Source organism: Dermacentor variabilis, chromosome 1 (genome assembly GCF_050947875.1).
Source record: "Dermacentor variabilis isolate Ectoservices chromosome 1, ASM5094787v1, whole genome shotgun sequence".
NCBI lineage: Eukaryota > Metazoa > Arthropoda > Arachnida > Ixodida > Ixodidae > Dermacentor > Dermacentor variabilis.
Genome location: NC_134568.1, coordinates 253,419,951 through 253,439,783, shown reverse-complemented (window position 1 = coordinate 253,439,783; position 19,833 = coordinate 253,419,951). Strand labels below are relative to the sequence as shown.

General features: G+C 44.2%; 1 protein-coding gene and 1 long non-coding RNA gene across 4 annotated transcripts in view; one reads left to right on the top strand and one right to left on the bottom strand.

Moving 5' to 3' along the window:
• Positions 1–5,269, bottom strand: part of LOC142561233 (neuralized-like protein 2) — a 37,628-nt gene extending 32,359 nt beyond the window's left edge. For 2 of the 3 annotated variants that reach the window (XM_075673434.1, XM_075673433.1), the window contains exons 1-2: positions 4,971–5,269; positions 3,596–3,998 (exon numbers count right to left, since the gene is read on the bottom strand). In XM_075673434.1, the coding sequence (XP_075529549.1) occupies positions 3,596–3,998; positions 4,971–5,039 (472 nt within the window). In that variant the 5' untranslated portion in view covers positions 5,040–5,269. The remainder of the gene's footprint in view (positions 1–3,595; positions 3,999–4,970) is intronic. The other variant, XM_075673432.1, reaches the window with a different exon arrangement.
• Positions 1–6,772, top strand: part of LOC142561285 (uncharacterized) — a 39,527-nt gene extending 32,755 nt beyond the window's left edge. The window contains exon 2 of the long non-coding RNA XR_012823781.1: positions 6,239–6,772. This is a non-coding gene — a long non-coding RNA (uncharacterized LOC142561285). The remainder of the gene's footprint in view (positions 1–6,238) is intronic.
• The last annotated feature ends 13,061 nt before the right edge of the window (positions 6,773–19,833 follow it).

The window sequence follows — 19,833 nt, the reverse complement described above, 5'->3', positions numbered from 1 at the left end:
ACAACCAGTTCAGAACACAGCAGAATAGTGAGACCAACATCATTCTCACTAGGGCTCAGCACTCAGCTATTTGAGTGCCCGCTGTCCTGAATGCACACCTCTGTGTGCTTGCTGACAACCATCCTCCGTATGGCAAAAAAAAAAAACTACACAGAAAACTGAAGTCTACTCCTTAGACTAGAATGCAGATGGCCAGGAGCTTTTAGATTAGGCACAATGCTTATGGGTCACTCATGACACATGTTCAATGGCCATGGTAAGGGAAGAGTCAAACATCCTTCAGTTCAAATTTCATGAGGAAGAGTAAATGAAACACAATTTTGTAAGACAAAAAAAAGGAAAATAAAACTTTATGAAACATGAAATTTTTTTACCTACACCTCCTCTTGGGAAAGAGTAAGTGATTAATGTTTTTGAGACCTGCTGCTAAATAAAAGTTTCCTTTCATGATGGCCAAATTTATTATGCACTGTTTCTAAAAAAGCTGCATAGTTATTTCAACAAACAAAATTTTAATGATAATTTTATTACTCTCACATAACAAACACAAATACCCTATTTTCCGGAGTAGAAGTTGCACCCCCAACTTTTCGCAAGTTTCAAAGATGACATTGGTATATAAGTCGCACCGGTGTATAAAAAAACTGCCTATTTTAACTGGGTCGACATGATGGAACGGGATTATACATGCTTGTAGGCCCATCGCAAAATGCTCTACTTACTCATATCCGGGCACTAAAGTGTTGCAAACAAAATTTTTACAAGCCACAAAATCTAGCAGAAAGAAGCTTCAACCAACACTCCTCTCAGGTGCTGAAATCCAACATTCCTGGCACTTCACTAAATATCATTGAAGGCCTTGTTCTCTGACAGTCTAAAAGTTCAGCTACTTCGGCCGGCAGCAACAATGGGTCACCTTTGTCGGCCTCTTTTAGAGACTTTTAGCTAACTTTTAGAGACGTTATAAGCAAGTCGCTTGCATTGCTCCTGCGGCATGCTCAGGGAAAGGATGCTACTCATACTGGTCGTGCAAGCGCACATGGTTTTATGCACATATAAGTCGCACCATTGTATAAGAAGCACTGACTAAAATTTGGGGGGGGGGGGGCGAGACTTGTAGTCCGGAAAATATCGTACATACTCAGCTGCTTTCAGTGAAGCAACACCCTATATTGGAAAACATGGTTCGATAACAACACATTTCTACATGGCCTCAAAACACATTCTGTAAAATCAGCAAAATGTGTTGGAAATAGCAATGCAGCATCCAAGAAATTGCATCTGAACAAAGGCACCAACAGAATGGAACTGGTAACTGGATTGATGCATACTGACTTGTAATACACTCTCTTGGTGATTGCAGGAGTCTGCGGCATGTGACCAACTTGATGCTTGCCGTGAACTACAGATCTCTTTCACTATATTCATACTGCAGTAGCTGTTCGTGGGCAATGACCATACTTGCGTTAAGTTGTGTAGTATCCCTACATCTCACAGCACAAAGTCTGAATGGATGTTTTTGGGGCAGAAAGATAGAAAAACTATTAAGTTTCACCAACTTTCTTCCCTGCCTTACAAAGTCGAACACATGACATGGATATGTACACTTTTCAGGTACATTTCCAAACGTGTGTTCTTCCAATGCATCTTATTAATCTATGAGCACTGTGCACTTCAGGTGGTCCTGCCATCCTATGGCACCGCGTCCTAGCCTTATGTGCTCTTGCCTTGTTAGCAGCATTAGAGAGTGGTGCACTTTAATGCATTGTGTTCACCCACCAATGGCTTGTTTTATGACATCAAGATTGACATGAGAGGAAAGAGGGTCAACCGAGGGGCCTGATTTTTATTAATCATATAACGAGAAGCCAACAAATAAAGACACCAAGGATAACATAAGGGAAATTACTTGTACTTACTAATAAATTAAAGAAATGATAACTTCATGGCAATGAAAGTGGATGAAAAAACAACTTGCCGCAGTTAGGGAACGATCCCACGTTTTCGTATTATGCGAAGACGTGGGACTGACATGTATGACTGACATGTATCATAGACCGTGCTAACTTTGCAGACATGGCAAAGATGCTGCAGCAGCCAACTGCAATGAATTTCGGCTAAATTGGTAATAAATTAGTAATATCACTTCAGACGCAATCTGAGCAAAGCTGCCGGGATTGTAATTGTGTAATTTTCTTATTAGTGGCCTTTAAATAGCACTTAAGGACACGTGTGCCCTTAGTGGTTAATGGATAAGGCGAAAGTTTCAGCATGTCGCCAGAGACATTTCTCAGCGCGCCATGGGCATGGGAGATGCTGAGGAGTTCGCACATTCTCAGTCATGCATCACTTCCAGCAAACAATAATAGGGGTGGGGTTTTTTTTCTGTTCTTTTTTTTCCAGTTTAAGTCAAGAACACATACTTTTGCAAGCTTTTTGTGATGCATCCACTCATATATTAAATACAAAATTTTGTATGGAGGCCACTCTATGTTTGCACTATCTGAGCTTAGGCATATAACGCAGCCCAAAATTTTGCTGTAGTTGGCCTTTAAGTGCACCCAGTGCTGCGATTACACAATATCTTGGACAATTTTTACGAACTATCACCATCAACTGTGCTGCAATCACATTCAACAGCTCAAACTATTCAATTTTATATGTTGCTCATTATACAGGTTGCATTTCTATAACTTTCTCAATGGAGGTTGCTTGCCATCTGCATTTTCTGCACGCACCCCAATCTTTTAAAAACGCTACATTGCAAAGTTACTCATAACACCTTGTCCTCCTACTTATGATGTAAACTTATCAGCTCCAGATGCTATTGGCAACATAAGGTTGTCCTCTCTTCCCACTTTCTAGAGTTCAGCAAATTCGAACCACAAAGGCAGAAGCAAGCTTTGTCCCAATATTACTGGCAGGTTTGGTCATAAACAGGTGCGAATAACTTGAAACAAAAGACACCAAACTGGATGTGCACATGGAGAGTACTCCATATGGGGCAGGTTCAACTGTCTGCTGGATAGTTTGCAGCTCATTTCAGTGATTGCTATTTTTGGCAAAATGTTCTTTTCCGAGTGCCAAAACTGTGGGATAACAAGCTTCTTGATCTTCTACCTCCAAAATTGTCTTCCACTAACAAGTTGATCTTCGTCCCACCCTTTACAAAGAGAACTTTAAAAAAAAATTATGGGGTTTTATGTGCCAAAACCACGATTTGATTGAGGCATGCCGTACTGGGGGACTCCAGAATAATTTAAACCATTAGGGGTTTTTTAACGTGCACCTAAATCTAAGTACACGGGTGTTTTCGCACTTCGACCCCACGTGATTCAATCACGCGACCTCGAGCTTAGCAGCCCAACACCATAGCCACTACACAACCACGGCGGGTTTAAAGGTTACCAGCCTTTTAAACATTACTAGTGACAAGAATGAAAAAAAAAAATGCCATTTAAGAAAATGAAATGAACCCATACAAAGAACAATGGCAAACTATGGATTAACTATGCTAATTTCTAACTATGGATTAACTGGCTAAAACACGCACACACATGCAATTGTGCTGGGGAGAAAGATCAAAGAAACATACCTAAAACTGATGTGGAAGGGTCAAGCCGTTCGTAAGGTGAACTGCCAAGATGCTCAGAGTCCAGTTCCGAGTTGTGAATGGCAAAAACCCAGGAGTGGCCCATGTTGGCTAAATCTGGCAAAGCATACTGGGGCAGTGGGAAGTGGCAACCGGGATTATGCTGAGTTAAGCCAAGTCGCATGTGGCCGCTCCATCCTCGCTCATTTTGTGCTATCTCTAGAAGGAAGATTTCGCCTGGAAGGAGTGGTTGCTCAGAGAATGCCAAGGCATGGGCAAAGCTCGTCTTGCGGTAGGCAACCATGTTGTTGTCACACAAAATGAGGTTACGTCCATGGTAGCTGTGAAACCGACTGGCAGGAACAGTAGATGCCCCATTGGGAATATCTTTCCACTTGTGCTCCACCTGCAAAAGCATACAGTGCACATTACAAGACCTCATCTCAATAAAATATTTTCTTTCTCACACAATGAATCACAGAAAAAATTACATCACTTAACCTTCCTTGGCAAAAATTTACAAGGATGAATAAAGAATACACAGAGTGGTTCTTCTGCAGCACATGTGTAGCAGTGTTTTATAAGTCTGGTTACAACACATACAAACAGCAGAAGTGTTGAACATCTGCATTTTGTCTATTACTGGCATTAGAATCTTTCCAACACTGCTGCTCTAACAATCAACCAACAATTGCTTGCACAAGTAGCATAACAGAAGCCCGTCAAGACTTTTTATCACACTTTTTGATGGTGCCGACAAGTACCCATAGCATTTTCTTGCAAGCTACAGCACATGGAAATTCACCAAGACGCTCAACTTCTTTTTTTTTTTTCGAAGCCTTACAAGTCGTTTAGTTAATACAGCACCCACCCAGACCAAAGTCAAACACAAATTCATGCGTTATGCTGCAGAAAGGCAACTCTCATGTCGCAAGTTTAATGCATGGTGCACAAAAACGCTGCTTTAAACCATTTCACAGATCAGCCCTTAGTTTTTGTAGAAGGGGGCTTCGAATACTGTCACAAGCCAGAAAGAGTCACTGAAGCGTTCATGCGTACACAATACACTTGTGCCGCTGTTTGCAGGTGCAACAGAACACCTACAATTTAAATACTAACATTGAGCACACAACCGCAATTACACAAACCATGCATAAACTTCTTTTTAATGACCGTTTTCGTCTTCACTGCCTACATCCTTTCGAAGACGATCAAAAATGTGCAATCGTGTCGAGCGCAAAGAGTCTCGACATGCGTGGCAACACAGTACGAGAAAATGAAACTGGCGCTCAGATCACTTCCGCATGAAAGTGATTCGCATGCATATGAGCGAGGATATGCAACATGTCAACTCGCGTTCACTAGAGAAGATACGTACTTCCTTTTTTGTCGTTAGGTTCATAGTCCCACCAAACGACATGTCGCTGCTGCTGACACGGACATGCATTTTGAAGCTCCTCAGCTGGCGCGCATGTCACGAATTCCACAATATCAGCCTTAGCCACATTTACGACGGTTTTGCACAACCACCGAAGGTTTACAGGGACCCACCATAACGATAGCGCGCACGCAGTGAACTGGTAGCACACTGCACCTGCACCAACGGCCCACCACCGCACCAATGCATTGGTCACAGCCGCCACAGCATGCGCCAGCGGCCCGCGGTGACACCCAGACAGATTAGCCACTCTACCCAGGAGCTACAGCAGCGTCAGCGATTCGCGACAAGCTTGTGCGATTGGCAATCTCGGAGGCCATGCTAGAAAGGACCTGCCACGTTCCGTGCATGCTGGGCATAGAGTTTCCTACAGAAATTACTAGAGGGAACTCTGGCGCTAGTGTCTATGGGAGCTGCAATGGGAGCGCTTGTCTCAGCATGGGAATTATGGAAGTACTGTACATGAAAGAAGCTATGGCGCCATGTGCACAGACCTACTTCGTCGTCATTCTCACGGCGGCTCGTCCCTCGAGCATTGCTCGATGATATCGTAATAATATATTTATATATATAAATATAAATATGTATATATATATATATATATATATATATATATATATATATATATATATATATATATATATATATATGTATATATGTGTGTGTGTGTGTGTGTGTGTGTGTGTGTGTGTGTGTGTGTGTGTGTGTGAAGGTGGTCTGTTCCTGACCACCGTCAGTTGGTTCTTTATTCTATGTGCACGTCGCTACACGACGAGGTAGGATGTGTGTCGAGTGAGCTCCGGACGGCTCCCACGGCTCCAGAACATTTTGCTGTGTGCTGAACACGGTTTGAACAATGAATCCGGGACCTTAAAGAGATGCGACGAAATTCTAACGCATTTTTCTTGCATTTATCGCTAAATAACCACTTTTTTATTTATTTTTTATTTTTTTGAGTGAGTAGATATCGCAAGGTGTCAGGAGAAAGAGCAGGGGAAGATGACCTGATCTTAACAGAACAGACCGGAAGGGCAATGTTTGAACGACTTGATCGTTTTCACAGAGAGCTGGACACCTGCTCCAAGGATATATGGAGAAGGTGACATTGGTTTTCAGCATCATTTAGCCTGTTTCCCTAATGTTTGAAAGTGTGGAAACGATTCAAACACTGACGTCGAGTCTTACTGAAATGTATGACGAATTTTTAGGCGAAGAAATCATCCCAAAGATCCTCCGGCTGCGAAGGCACCTCAAGGCCGCTGGAAATCACCTTGATGTCACGAGGACGTGGACCGCACAACAGTTCCCGAAATTTATCGCCAAATGGAACTTCTTTTGAGTCCCTCCCTAATCTTACCGTTATCTTTCGCTTGTTCATCATGAGCTGTGTCAGTTATCATGCGAAAGAAACTTTTCCAAGTTAAAGCTGATCAAAACGTTTCTGCGCTCCACCATGAGTGATGAAAGGCTGTCAAACTTGGCGATACTGACCATAGAAAAAGAACATGTAAAAAATATAAACTTTACTACTGTAATTAATGAGTTTGCAGAAGCGATCGAAGTGTCGAAGAAAGAACTGAAGGAAATGTCCTTACTGGTCATTAGTGCAAAAGGCTCGATGTCCCATCATGGTTTGTGCATCGGCAATACGTATACAATGTTCTATTTATCAATTTTTAATCGTTGTATTAGTTTTTTATCAGTTTCGTGGTGTTGAATAAAATATATTTCTCCTAGTCCTAGCTAAACATTTCTTTATCATTTTGTTGTGTGACTTAATTCATGTCACAAGTACCTGCAGTGTCTGTGTCAGCTGCACGGAATATTATTTTTAAAAAGCGAATTTCGTAAGAATATTTCCCGATATTCTATGAAGTTATGTGTCTGTGATTGCCAGGAACTCGATAGCGTGAAAAATATAGCAGATAAGTAATAACCATGTCCTGAATAATCCCTTAATTAGTACTTATAGAGGAAGCACTTCAATTCGAGAATTGAGGACTCATAGTCATATTATTAACGCAAGAAAAACTTCTTAAACAAAATAGTTTTGGGTGCTACAGCCTACAGTGCTTTGGCACTGCGGGCGGCGCCCAGTATGGCAGCAGCGAAAAAAATACGAAATAGTGGACCAGTGACGTTGATCCCTCAATCCTCTCCATTGCGAGTGCAGAATAACAAAAAAAAAAACGCGATGAAGTCCGTGCCAGCAAAAGCTTGCACTACTCTTCCAGGAATTATCCGACGCGAAGCGTGCTCTATTCTGTTCCCAATCTTGTGGTGGTACCGCAGCTCGGATAATCGTGTTTGTCCGTACAGCAGCAAATAAAAAGAAGGCTTTATTGATCAGAATGAAGAAAGAGAGAAGAGAGAGAGATAATTTAATTGAAAGAAGGCAGAGAGGTCGGCCTGAGCTAAGGTGCTCTAGCCTGCTACTCTGCACAGGGGGAGGGGGAACAGGGACATAAAGATGTGATGAGAGATGATGATGACATAGCAAGAAGGATGCGCAAAGGTGAAAGCAAGTTCAGCACTCTGATGATAAACATTCACAAACGTCGTCCATGAAGCCACAATCAGGTTTCGCTTCAAGTCTGTAGTCATCAATTCGAGTGAACTTAAAAATAGAGGCACTAGGACGAAGCTGGGTGTGGGCCTCCCCTGCGTGAACAGCACAAGCGCCAAACAAAATCTTTATAGCATATAAAGACCTGCAATAAGCGGCTCTAGCACGGCAGAAGCACTTTATTTGCACCTGTCAGGGAGTATGGGCGATCGGGGTGAGACGTAGCTCCCCATTTCACCGTCTACCTCCCCCCTAGACGTCGGACGGAATTAGTTGGCTTTCGGCGGCGGCCTGGGCTTGACCGATGACTTGTTTTTGGGCTTGTTCTTCCTGGCTACGGAGGGATGGATTCCCATGACTCTTTATTTCCATGTAGACCGTTTAGTGCTGGGCAAGCCCAGAGCATGTGATTTAGGGTCGCTATGCCTTCACAGTTCTTGCATTTGGAAGAGTGCACCTCAGGATGTCATTTGTGTAGGATATACAGGTTTGGGAAGGTACCCGTCTGCAGTTTTCGCCAGATTACTTCTTCCTTCTTTGTTGGAGATCTATGGGGGGGGGGGGGAGGGAGGGTTCTCCTGCCCATTCTATAGCGTTCTAGAATTTCTCTGCATGTGGTTAGGTCTCACTTTTTGGACAGGGATGTAGTCTGCCTGCGCTGGGGCCCAGTGTGTGAGTCCTCGGGTGACCTCGTTGGCGATCTCGTTCCATAGTGGGCGGGCGCCCATATTATTCTAATTAGGTCTTTGGGTACGTTCTCCTTGCCTACCTGCAGAATTTTGCCGGCCTCTTTGGTCACCTTGCCGGTGTCATAGGCTTTGATTTGCAGTTTTAGAATCGGTGATAATTATTCTGGTTGATGGGTTTGTGATTGCCAGGGCAATCGCCGCCATCTCTGCCTCCTCTGGTAAAGAGTGTCTCACGCTACAGCTCGAGATTAGCTCGCCTTTGTCGCTCACTACTACTGCAGCGTAGTGCCCTTCTGGGTACTCTGCCGCATCGGTGTACACTACCCCTTGTTTTTGGAGGAGTGAGCTTAATTTAGTCTTTAGACTCTGCTTCTCCTGCATTCCTCGTTGTGTATGGGGTGTACGTTCCTTGGGATGGGGGTATTCTTAACCTGTTGGTAATTTCTTTGGGATGATGGTTATCCCCTCTCGTGATTCTGGGCTCTGGTAGCCCAGTTTCCTAAGGATGGATCTGCCCGTTTTGCTGCCAGCTAAGCAGCTATTTGATGTCTAAAAGATGTCTTGAACGGCTAATTCAAAAGCCTAGTAGCTGTCTTGATCAAGACATTTTGTAGCCATGGACGTCTAGAAGTACTTCGGTAAGCCCTGCTAACGTTACGCTAAAAGTTGGCTAATGGACAGCTTGACAAGAACAACTGAAGACTTTTATTACACATTCCCTCAAATTTTTGCGGCAGCTGTTACAGTAACACAACGTTTGCCCACAGTTACAATTTATTTTAAATGAGGCATGGACATCAGAAAAAAAAAGTTTATATTGTCAGATAGAGTGATGCAGAGGTAGTTTTTCCAGATGCGAACCATGGGAATAGTGTTTTAACTTGTGCTTTTTAATTAGACCAATCAATTGAATGCCACCTGTCAGAATTTTTTTGCAAATGAAACAAGATCTGTATTGTATGCTGATATAATTCCAATGTTCACTCATTGACCTAAACAAGAACATCTCTGCATGAAACACGTCATTATTGACAAAACTTCGCCCTGCTGGGTCTCCACCAAATTGAAATAGTTTCTAGCAAAGCAAAATTTTGTCAGTGATGCTGCAGTTCAGGCAAAAATTACATCCTGGTTTCAGCTACAGGGGGCACAATAGCCTTACACCAGTATACAAAACAGAACACTGTGCTGCAATGAGTTAAGAAATAAACGATAGTACACATCTAGAAAAACATTCTGCAAACCACTCTAACTAGCAATATAAATATATTTTTTTCTGATGTCCATGCTTCATTTAAAAGTAAATTGTAACTTACTTTCTGAGTGCCTCTTGTAAGGTAACGCCACATGCGTGCACAGCATCACGCAGAAATAATGGCGAGTTCTTCGGCATACCATCCATTAGTAAATTCCTTGTACGTTGCATGTTACACGAACTGAAAGAAAAATCATATGCTGTTATTTTTTTTCATAAACTGTATGATGAGCTTTTCATGCATAAAAGGTGATTGCAAGTGAAAATGCAGCAAGGCATCAACTTCACACCATGTCACATACTCATGCTTTATTACCTAATAAATTAGAAAAGATGCAGAGTGTGTAATTAACAAGAGTGACAAATAGCAGCAAAAGTAATCATGGATAAATCCTGAAGATGATTGCCGCCGCTGCCAGAGTAGGCCAGCCTTCGTAGGAAAGCACTGGCTGCCCACAAAAGCTTGCTCTCACAGACCACGCGTGATGGTTCTTGTAGACATAGGAAAGCAATACCTGCACAGAACAGGAAAAAAAGGGCAAGGGAGGAAATGGTAATGTTAAAATTGGAACTTCAATTAGCAATCTGTGCTAAGTAAAAAGTTTGGCTCACAATAAAAATAAATTTAAGCACTCCTTTCTCTTAAACTACGGGTATCTTAAGGTATGTATGCGATGATGTTTAAAATGACTAGTATATTTCCTATTATAAGAAGCCAACAAACACCGACACCAAGGACAACATAGGAGAAATTACTTGTGCTTAATAAATTAAATAAAGAAACGATAAATTAATGAAAATTAAAGTGGATGAAAAAACACCTTGCTGCAGGTGGGAACTGAACCCACAACCTTCGCATTTCGCGTGCTATGCTCTACCAAGTCAGCTACAGCAGCGTCGTTTTCCCATCCACTTTCTTGGGTATTTGTGTGTCCTAGTAGAACGCTGGGAGTGTTAGCCAGCGCCACAACTCAGAGACCTTGTTCCTGGCATATAGTCATTAAGCTGTATAGCAGAGTCAAAGTCAGCCTTTAATTTATTGTATGGTGTTTTGTGGCTAAAAAGCCACTTAACCTGTCAAACAAGTCTGAGAAGCTTCCTGCAAAATATAATCAGTTTAAAACAGTAATTCACTCTGCAGGTGAATGATGTACTAACTTAATCAAAAAGTTAAATAGCATTTTATATTGTTGAACTAAAAGCAAGTATGGCATTTTGCCCTGCCTAGCTGTTGCCTTTCTTTCAAACTTAAATGTGACACAGTACAGAGTAAGCAGGTGGCATGCAAAGGAGGACTGGTGATAAAGTAGTGTTCCAAAGCAACACTCCTAGCTGGATCAATCACTTTTGTTGATATATTTTCATGTGACCCTAATTGGCTTCGGGTAATACCTCACACAAATGACGCAACACCTTGGATGATGCGTCATACAAAGTTGAAAGTACCTCATGATGTGATCAGAGAATAACATTGCCCACTGACTTCGAAGTGTTAACATGCTGTTTGCGTGAGAAAGTGCAAAGTGATTCGTATAGGTGGCAAATTCATCAGTGTATCTATAGCCTCAGGTAATTCTGAGCATCTATGCTGACTTGCAACTGAGAAGCCACTGCACACAAAAAGGTGTATTCAAGTAATGGTCCATGCAGAATAATTGCCCACCTAGTGAAAAGGCAAATGTGGCAGGCTAATGGGCCAGAGCAAATAGATTGATAAATTCTGATAATACCTCCAATAATATTATTGAAATAGGTGATAAAAACAGCACAGGTAAAATTGCAGTTATGACAAAATTTTAAAAGCACCTCTGCAAACCGCTGAAACCCTCAGCACCATGCCTGTTCTACACGCACATGTGTTGCAGCGCAATCTATATCTCAGATGCAGGCGCCTCCACAGATCACTTTGTGATCTCCTCACAGTAAGGTTAAAAAACAGTCTGGCACAAGCTACTTGATGTGATTCATTTTGCAAGCGCCAGCCAAGTGCTGATGGTGGTAGAGCGAAATTGAAGTTTGTCCTTGTATGGAAGCCTTGGCCCATGTTTTATCAATTCTAGCGGCAAAACACACCTTTTACAGCACACATAAATCTTAAATTAGACTGCTTGCTGATGCTGTACAGTAAGTTCCTGTAAAGAAACTAAATCACACAGAAAACATTTAGAATACCAAACTAATCAAATACTGGCTTGAATACATTTGTGCATTAGGGAAGCAAGGTGTAATGTACATTGTTGTAGAAAATTTTTACTCATGTATGGAATACTTCTATGACACAGCAGAGTTAATTTGTGAGCTCTTACATAGCAATGACTACCTACAGGTAAATTTTGTAAGGCTTAGGGAAACTAATTATTAGTAGAACTGTGTATGTACACTGACACTGAGAAATTGGTTATAATAGTGGCAGCTTATAATGGACAAGTGCAAAAAAATGGCCACTTGTGAGACACCAACTAGCTATTTTACCACGAAGCGCTCCCTGGCCCATATAGAAGGCACTGGGAGGACCAGAGAGGGTACAGTACATTGGCTTACACTGATCATGATGAGGTCCCGTCATCCAGCTAGTGCCAAGGTACAAGGATGTCCAGCCGTCTATAGAGTGAAAGGGACAAAGTAAGATAGCATCAAGTCAGTTGAAAGGCAAATTTGCAATTACAAATAAGGTGACCCGGTCACAGTCATTCATTAATAAATGCCAAGCTGTCGTGATTTCACTCCCAGATGAAGCACCTACTAGGTTAAAGGTTTTGCTGCTTATTTAGAACAAAACACAAGTGAAATTTGCACATCAGCAGACGATTTAATTTGGAATTGTACAGATGAAGTAAACACTACAGTTATATTTTTTGTTTTGCTATAAAGTGGGAACGCTACAAACTGCATAGTCACTGACACAGGCGCGCACACGTAAGAACAAAAGGACACAGAATAGGGCGAGTTCAGTCTGGTTCAGCATTACAGCCAGCGCGTCGTCTTCGAATGCACTCCTTTCGGTTGGTTCGTGCTACGTTAACCACAAAGACCAACAAGCAGGGCAAAGTTCTGACTGTTGTTGCGGAAGTCGTGGAGCGCGGTAGTGCTGAACGGCTGAACACAAGCAGAACCCTCGTATAAAAGTAATGACGAAAACTCGAAGGGCAGAAGAGCCCATGTATCAAGAATTGTCGCGGGTAACACCTAAATATATTCACATTGTTGACGAAAAACGAAGTGCAATGTATTTCACTTACCGGAAAAAGTGTTATCCGAACGTGCAACGTACAAAGACGCACCGAGACACGAAGGCGGCGAACGCAGATCCCGCCATTGTGCTAGTAAGCCGTCGGCGAAAACACGCAATACAGCCGATGTCACGAAGCACTGATGCAAAACACACGGCACAGAGCATCAGCACAGCTAAATGACTCCAGTTAATATCCAGTATAAATGTACAGAACGGCTTAGAATGACGCACAACTAGATAACGAACCCACGACCGAGACATAGCGGGCGGCAATGGCCGTTTTTTCAAACTTCCTGCCTCCCAGTGTTTCCAGCACAGAATGAGACGTCCGACAAATTTGGATTGTGCCGCCGAAGTGATCGCAGCGCGGTGGCTCTGTGACGCCGGTGTTGCGCTCCTGCTGCTGTAAATACCTCCTGTGCGAGCATAGAATGGTTTCCAGGAGTCGTGTGCGCGCCCCGTATGGAAAACAATAACACGCCCTTGATTGTTGAAGTTCTGGCGTGAAATTATTTAATATTAAAGCCAATTAACTTATGTTGCTTCCAACGAGTTCGATTTGTCTGTGGCGTCTTTTATTCGCTAACGCCGATGGCCGACGGTAACCGCACATTTAACACGTCGTTTGGCATTTTATGCACTTTTAGACTAAAAGATCTAGAAAAGTTCTTGAGTTAGACATTCTGAATGCGTTTACCAAAACAGACTCTAGTGACACCAGTAGTGGGTTTTGCCGCAGATAGAATATATACTAGCATATTCCAAGTGCTGAGGTTATGTTTAGAAGAAATTCTATTTTCAGTCTTATCATAGACCAAGACGTCTATAGCCGTTTGTAGCCGTTTCAAGAAGTTTTTAAGAGGTTCTGTGCTTCGTGGGAGTTAATCTGACATATTGTGCCGTGAGTTAATTTCGGCTCGCACATTTCCTCTAGGGTGTTTGACACTCCTAGGTTGAGGATCGTCTCGGTTGATGTGCATGGTGGTAAGCCTAGGGCTGTTTTGACACCTTTCCTGATGAGGATGTCTACCTTGTCTCTCTCTCCTTTAATTGTCATTAAGTACGGGATAGCGTAGGTGATTCGGCTAATGATCAAAGAGTGGACAAGCCTAAGTAGGTTCGCCTCCTTCATCCCCGCATTTCTTTTGCTACCCTCTTGAGAAGCCTGCAAGTTTGGTTGGTCGTGGCTTCTAGTCTGTTTATCGTTTCGGTGTTTCTCCCACTTTCTTGCATCCACATACCCAGTATCCTGATCTTGTCCAACCTTGGGACCGGGGTGTTGTTGACCAGGAGCTGGATATTGACCTGCTGCTTGCTCATGGTTAGCATCTCCGATTTTTCCGCCGAGCATTTTAGCCCTATGGGTCTCAGCTTTCCGTTTCCCAGATTGCCCTATGTAGGGTGTCTTCTTTTTGGCCATCACATCCTGCCTCTGTCGACCCAAAGGGTGAGGTCGTCAGCGTAGAGAGTGTGGCAGAGGCCCTCTATATAGCTTTCTGAGTCTCTCTGGCAGCCCGATCATTGCAATGTTAAAAAGGGTAGGGGATAGCACCGATCCCTGCGGTGTTCCCTTGTTGCCTAGCTTAATGTTTTCTCTTAATTATTGTGCCCCCAATTTCTATGTTCACCGTTCGGTCCGTGAGGAAGCTTTTGATATAGTTGTATAGCTTGCCTCCTACATTTAGGTGATGGAGGTGTGACAGGATCGCTTTGTGCTTGACGTTGTCAAACGCTTTGCTGACGTCCAGTCCCACTATGACTCTCGAGTCACTAGTCTTCCTTTCGAATACTTGTTCTTTGTGTTGTAGCATGATGTCGTTTGTGGATCTGTTGTCTGAATCCAACCATGCTGTCTGGGTAGAGCTCCTTATTTTCCAAGTATCCGTCGAGCTTGTTCTGTATGACGTGCTTCATGAGCTTGCATACACAGGAGGTTAACGATATTTGCCTAAGGTTCTCTAGTTCGAGTTCTTTCCCTGGTTTGGGGATGAGGACTAGATTTGCTTTCTTCCACTCCCTGGGTATCTCCCCCCGCTCCCAGCATTTTTGCATGAATGCCGTTATATAGTTGCTGAAGGGAGTTGTCATCGAGATTTCTAATAGCATCTTGTTGTTGGCCCCATCTGGGCCAGCCGCGGTTTTCCCTCGGAGCTTGTTTAAGGCAGCTTGGACCTCTCTTTTATGGTGATTGCTTGGTCTAGCTCCTCGTTGTTTTCGCCACTATAGTCGGATATGTTTCGGTGTTTGTTTCCCCTATGTACTTCTCTTTTATCTGGTTGATCATATCCTCCTCCGAACCCTGGAAATTGTGTGTTAGTCTTTGCATTTTTCTCCTGATCTCTGTTTTGGTGTTGTCTGGATCCAGGAGGTCCCTCAATAGTTTCCAGGTGGTGATGGAGCTTAATTGCTCGTCTAGTCTATCGCAGATGTCGTTCCAGTGTTGTCTGTTTAGTGTTTGGGCATGGCTCTCAATTTCCTTGTTGAGAGCTGCTATTCTCCTTCTCAGGTTACGGTTGCGCCTTTTTTGGGCAAGCTCGGTTTCTGCCTCTTTTTTCTTTTGCCACAGTTGTCTCATGTGGCTATCAACCCAGTCTTGCTCCTCATCTAATTCTATTTCCTCCTCAGCCTCCTTGCACGCCTGCTTGATGTTATTGGTCCATTCAGCTATGTCGATGATTTCCCCGCAACCCCCTTTGTTGTCTCGGAAGGATTGCCAATTGATGGATTTGAGTGTTTTCCTCTCACGTTTGATTTTGACCCCGTTTTGCACAACAATCTCTATGATTGTGTGATCACTACCTAGGTTCTCTTTAGTGTTGTGCCATGTAGCCTCAACGTCCGCTCCGATCATGGCCAGGTCGGGGGTGGTGTCGTATGACACGCTGTTCCCCTGCCTGGTCGGTGCGAGTGGATCGTTGAGGAGTGTTAAATTGCACTGCTTCAAGGCGTCCCATAATTCCCTCCCCTTTATCTGGGAGTGGTTATATCTCCGTGCTTGGTGTGGTGCATTAAGATCCCCTACTATTACGAGACGCTGCTGCCCTTGTGCCAGTGCTTGCACTTTGGCAAAGAGCTCCCTGAAGCCACAGCCTTTCCTTAGTTTAGAAGAACTGTAGGCGTTCAGGACTAGCAGGCTGCGTTCTTTCCTCCTCTGCGGTATAATCTCCGTTAACACGTAGTCAATCTGCGTGCACCCTACCTCATGCTGCATGACGGTGACATTTCTCTTCACCAGGGTAGCAGTCTGAGTGTCTGGCGACCGGCCTGGGAACGTTTTGTATCCGCTCAGTTTAGCGTTTTTTCCACACTCTTGGAGCGCGATGATGTCGGGACCATCGCGTCTCGCAAGGTAGGCTTGTAGAACGTTTTTATTTTTTTTGTGAAGCCCCTAGAGTAGTAATATGCCATATTGTGTTTGCCCTAGTGTTGAGTCCGGCCATGATTCAACCGCAGAAGGATTTGCTTTTGCAGTTCTGCCAGTTGGTCCATTCTACTTCCCATTGGGGTGAATAGTTGGCTGAGCTGGGCCTAGAGTTGGTCTACCCTCCGCGTTGCGCTGGGTAACTATGACCACCTGTTGTACTGCCTCTTTGTTGTTACTGCATGTCTACCTCAAGTTTGTCTACCCTGCCCTCGGCCTTCTCAAGGCCCGAATCGGCCCGCGCAGCAGGGAGGCAGGTGACGTTTGCTAATAGGGTGGGGAGATCCGCGTCACTGACACACAAATTAATTTTCGTTTTCGTTCAGGGCTGTCCACAGCCAAAATACTATATTATTATTATATTATGGGGTTTTACGTGCCAAAACCATTCTGATTATGAGGCACGCCGTAGTGGAGGACTCCGGAAATTTCGACCACCTGGGGTTCTTTAACGTGCACCTAAATCTAAGTACACGGGTGTTTTCGCATTTCGCCCCCATTGAAATGCGGCCGCCGTGGCCGGGATTCGATCCCGCGACCTCGCGCTCAGCAGCCCAACACCATAGCCACTGAGCAACCACGGCGGGTCACAGCCAAAAACTGCGCGCCATAGTACCTACGAGGATTTTTGTGAAGTTGTTGTTGGGCAAGATATGAATGTCGGGCTTCAATTTTGCAAATGCAATATTGCCGCTAAAATTGGTAATTAAAACTTTATAAATATATTTTTTTGTTACTCGTGACGTGAGCCATATTTTCCACGATGCCGCATTTGTATTGGCTGCCAATTAAGCCTTACAATCTGACAGAAGATGTGCACACGTGCGCTTATCACAAGTTATCAGTGCAGCACCCTGTGTTATTTGGCGCAGAAAAAACAGCGTGTATACCTGCTGCATTCGCAATGTCTGAGAAATAAAGCGAAGGAGAGGGGGACCCGTGGGACGTGCGCGGTATCCAAGGCGGCTGTACTGGTGCTGAAACCAGGAAATTGTTGATATCCTCGCCTTCCTCGACTACACCCGGGGAGGGGGGCGGGGTGACAGAAGACCCATGGGACCCGGGTGCCAGACGACCTAGCCACCTAGCTACGCCACTGGAGAAGAGTCATGAAGGGTTTTCCCGCCGCGTCATTCCAAGCTAAGCAGCAGGCCGCAGGCGGTCACGCTCAGACTCCTGCAAACTAACTCCTACGTCCAAAGCCAGCGTCCCTTAACAGCATATATCCTGACATTTACCCGAATTGTTCTTGCGTAGCCTGTGGTGAGGCTGCTACTTTGTCTCATGCTCTGGGAGTACGTGCGGGCCGTTGGTTCCGAAGTTTACCGGGAAGAGTGGGACGCGCACCTCCGAAGTCCATCTTTGAAGACCAGATCATGGACCAAATCACTGAAATCTATGACCAAATTACCAATTAAATCCTGGCCGTCCAGCGCGTCCGCGATCGGGCCGGCAGGCTAGACCTGTCGGTCCGCGTTTCATTGCGTTTTGCACTCACTCGCAGGACTGTGGGAAGGCTGCTACTTTGGCTACTTTGTCTCGCATGCTCTGGGAGTGCGGGTCGTTGGGCCCCAGGTTCACCAAGGAAGAGTGCATGTGGCTCGCTCCTGCGAAGTCCCGTCGTGGGATTAGCCGGGTGCGCGTTTCATCTTGTTTTGCTGGACCCAACAAAAGTTTATTCACTCACTCACCAAGGCCCCGCATGTTGCGCTATCGCACTCACATATGCTGACATCATAGAATAAAGAAGCTCTCACATGTCAGGAAGGAAAACAGTTTCCTTCATAAACAGTTTTCCTTCCAACATGCTCAGTAAGCTGAAAAACTCTAATATATAGAAAGACCAACGGAAAGACAGAAGCTGTTTATTCGGACGTTTTGCAAACCGTTCTGCAAATTTCTAATCGGAATTTTCCCCCTAGCTTCGTTGCATTACTCAAGTATTATTACGCAACAAAAAAGGCACGGACGTAAGAGAAGAACACACACCAAGCACAAACTTTCAACAAAATTTATTGTGCCACTGAAGCAGTGTAGAGTCTTACAATAAAGCAAAATTTTATGATGATGACTGCGCACGCGCTTACACGAAGAAAACGAACTGCGAATAGCATGTTTTCCTTCTTCCATGGTTCTTCTTCTCTTACGTCTGTGTTGCATTTTGTTGCTCAATAATATACTTGAGTAATGGATTACCAACTTGGCCCGGAATGCTGCTCTATTTAAATAACCTTGACTAATTATCTAATTAAGCAAAATACAAAAATAGCGTGACACGTAACCCGTTGTTGTACCTCAATCCCCATTTCCTCACATTTTGCCGTGGCTTGGGCGATGACCTTTTCCCCAACTTCAACGCGCTGCTCTTCCAGGGACACTAAAGTGAAATATGATTTCTTCCGCATCAGTAAATTACCGTTCTACAACACCAAAAACACCGCTCTTACAACGATAAGGTGTTTGGTAAGCCAGAAAAAGCGCACGAACAAAATACGGGTGGCGACGCCTACTTAAGTTCCCGCACCTGGGGGCTGTGACGTCTTGGATTTTGATGGCATCTTCTAGGGCCTACTAATTATATACAGCCGTACAGATTGATTACATTGTGTTCTAAAGGAACAAAATATTAAACATGGCAAGTTTCGGGAACCTTTATTCAGCCAACGCGGCCCAAATGCGAAAACATACTTTGGAATCCCTGACGTCACGCTGACGTACCGGCGCTGAGGTTTCGGCGCGAAATTCAAATACTGATACTTGGACCTTCATTTTCTCATCTAATAATCAAACTATTTCTTTTAAATGGCTGCCTGCAGGGTTCTCAAACAATGCTTCATTAGTCTAAACTGATTTATTCTTTCGCTTTAGTGTCCCTTTAGCGATTTGAGCTTCAGGCTGCAGGGCTGGAGGTTGATTCCTGCAGTCTGCAGGTACTTCTGTGTTTCGTTAACTTCCTGTAGAACCTCCGACCAGAAATACAGAAAACTTAGAAAGGAAAACTCGCATATTACAACAGCAATCAAACTGAATGCGCCCCTCCTTGTTTCCACTTTGAACTTGGCATCCTGCAGTGCTTCCAGCGTCGAGATTATCTGCTCGTAGCTCCTTCCTGCTGCACGCACTGCCTAGTAGTGAGCACTCCACCTCGTCTGGCTGAGAACCAACTAGCCAGTTCACATAGGTCAAGCGTATATTCACCGGGCACCGGAGGAAGTCCGTCGTCACCAAGGTTGTAGTCTTCTATCGACGCAAATCCGGAGATGTTCTTCGTTGACCGACGCCGTTCATTTGCGCTGTGCAAAACACAAGCCCTTGGGGCCTTGACTTGACGACGAGCCGAAAACATGAACGTGCGCTCTTAGAACCGCAATGCGATGGAGATTCCACTCTTAACGGAGACGGAAGAGTCGCGAGGTCGGCAGCGCGACCAATTCGGAATAAATGTCTCAAACTAGCACGAAAGCAGCAGGCGGGCGTGTCACAAAAATCACGCTGTGCTTGGGCAATTACCGCAGTGAACTGCTATCATGCGCCTTCTGCGGGGAAGCGGTCGCTGAACAAAAAAAAAAAAAAAAACTTTTCTGAAACTTTCGAGGGTAGGAAGGAAAGCGTGAAACATAACGGCAGATTTCGCAGCGGC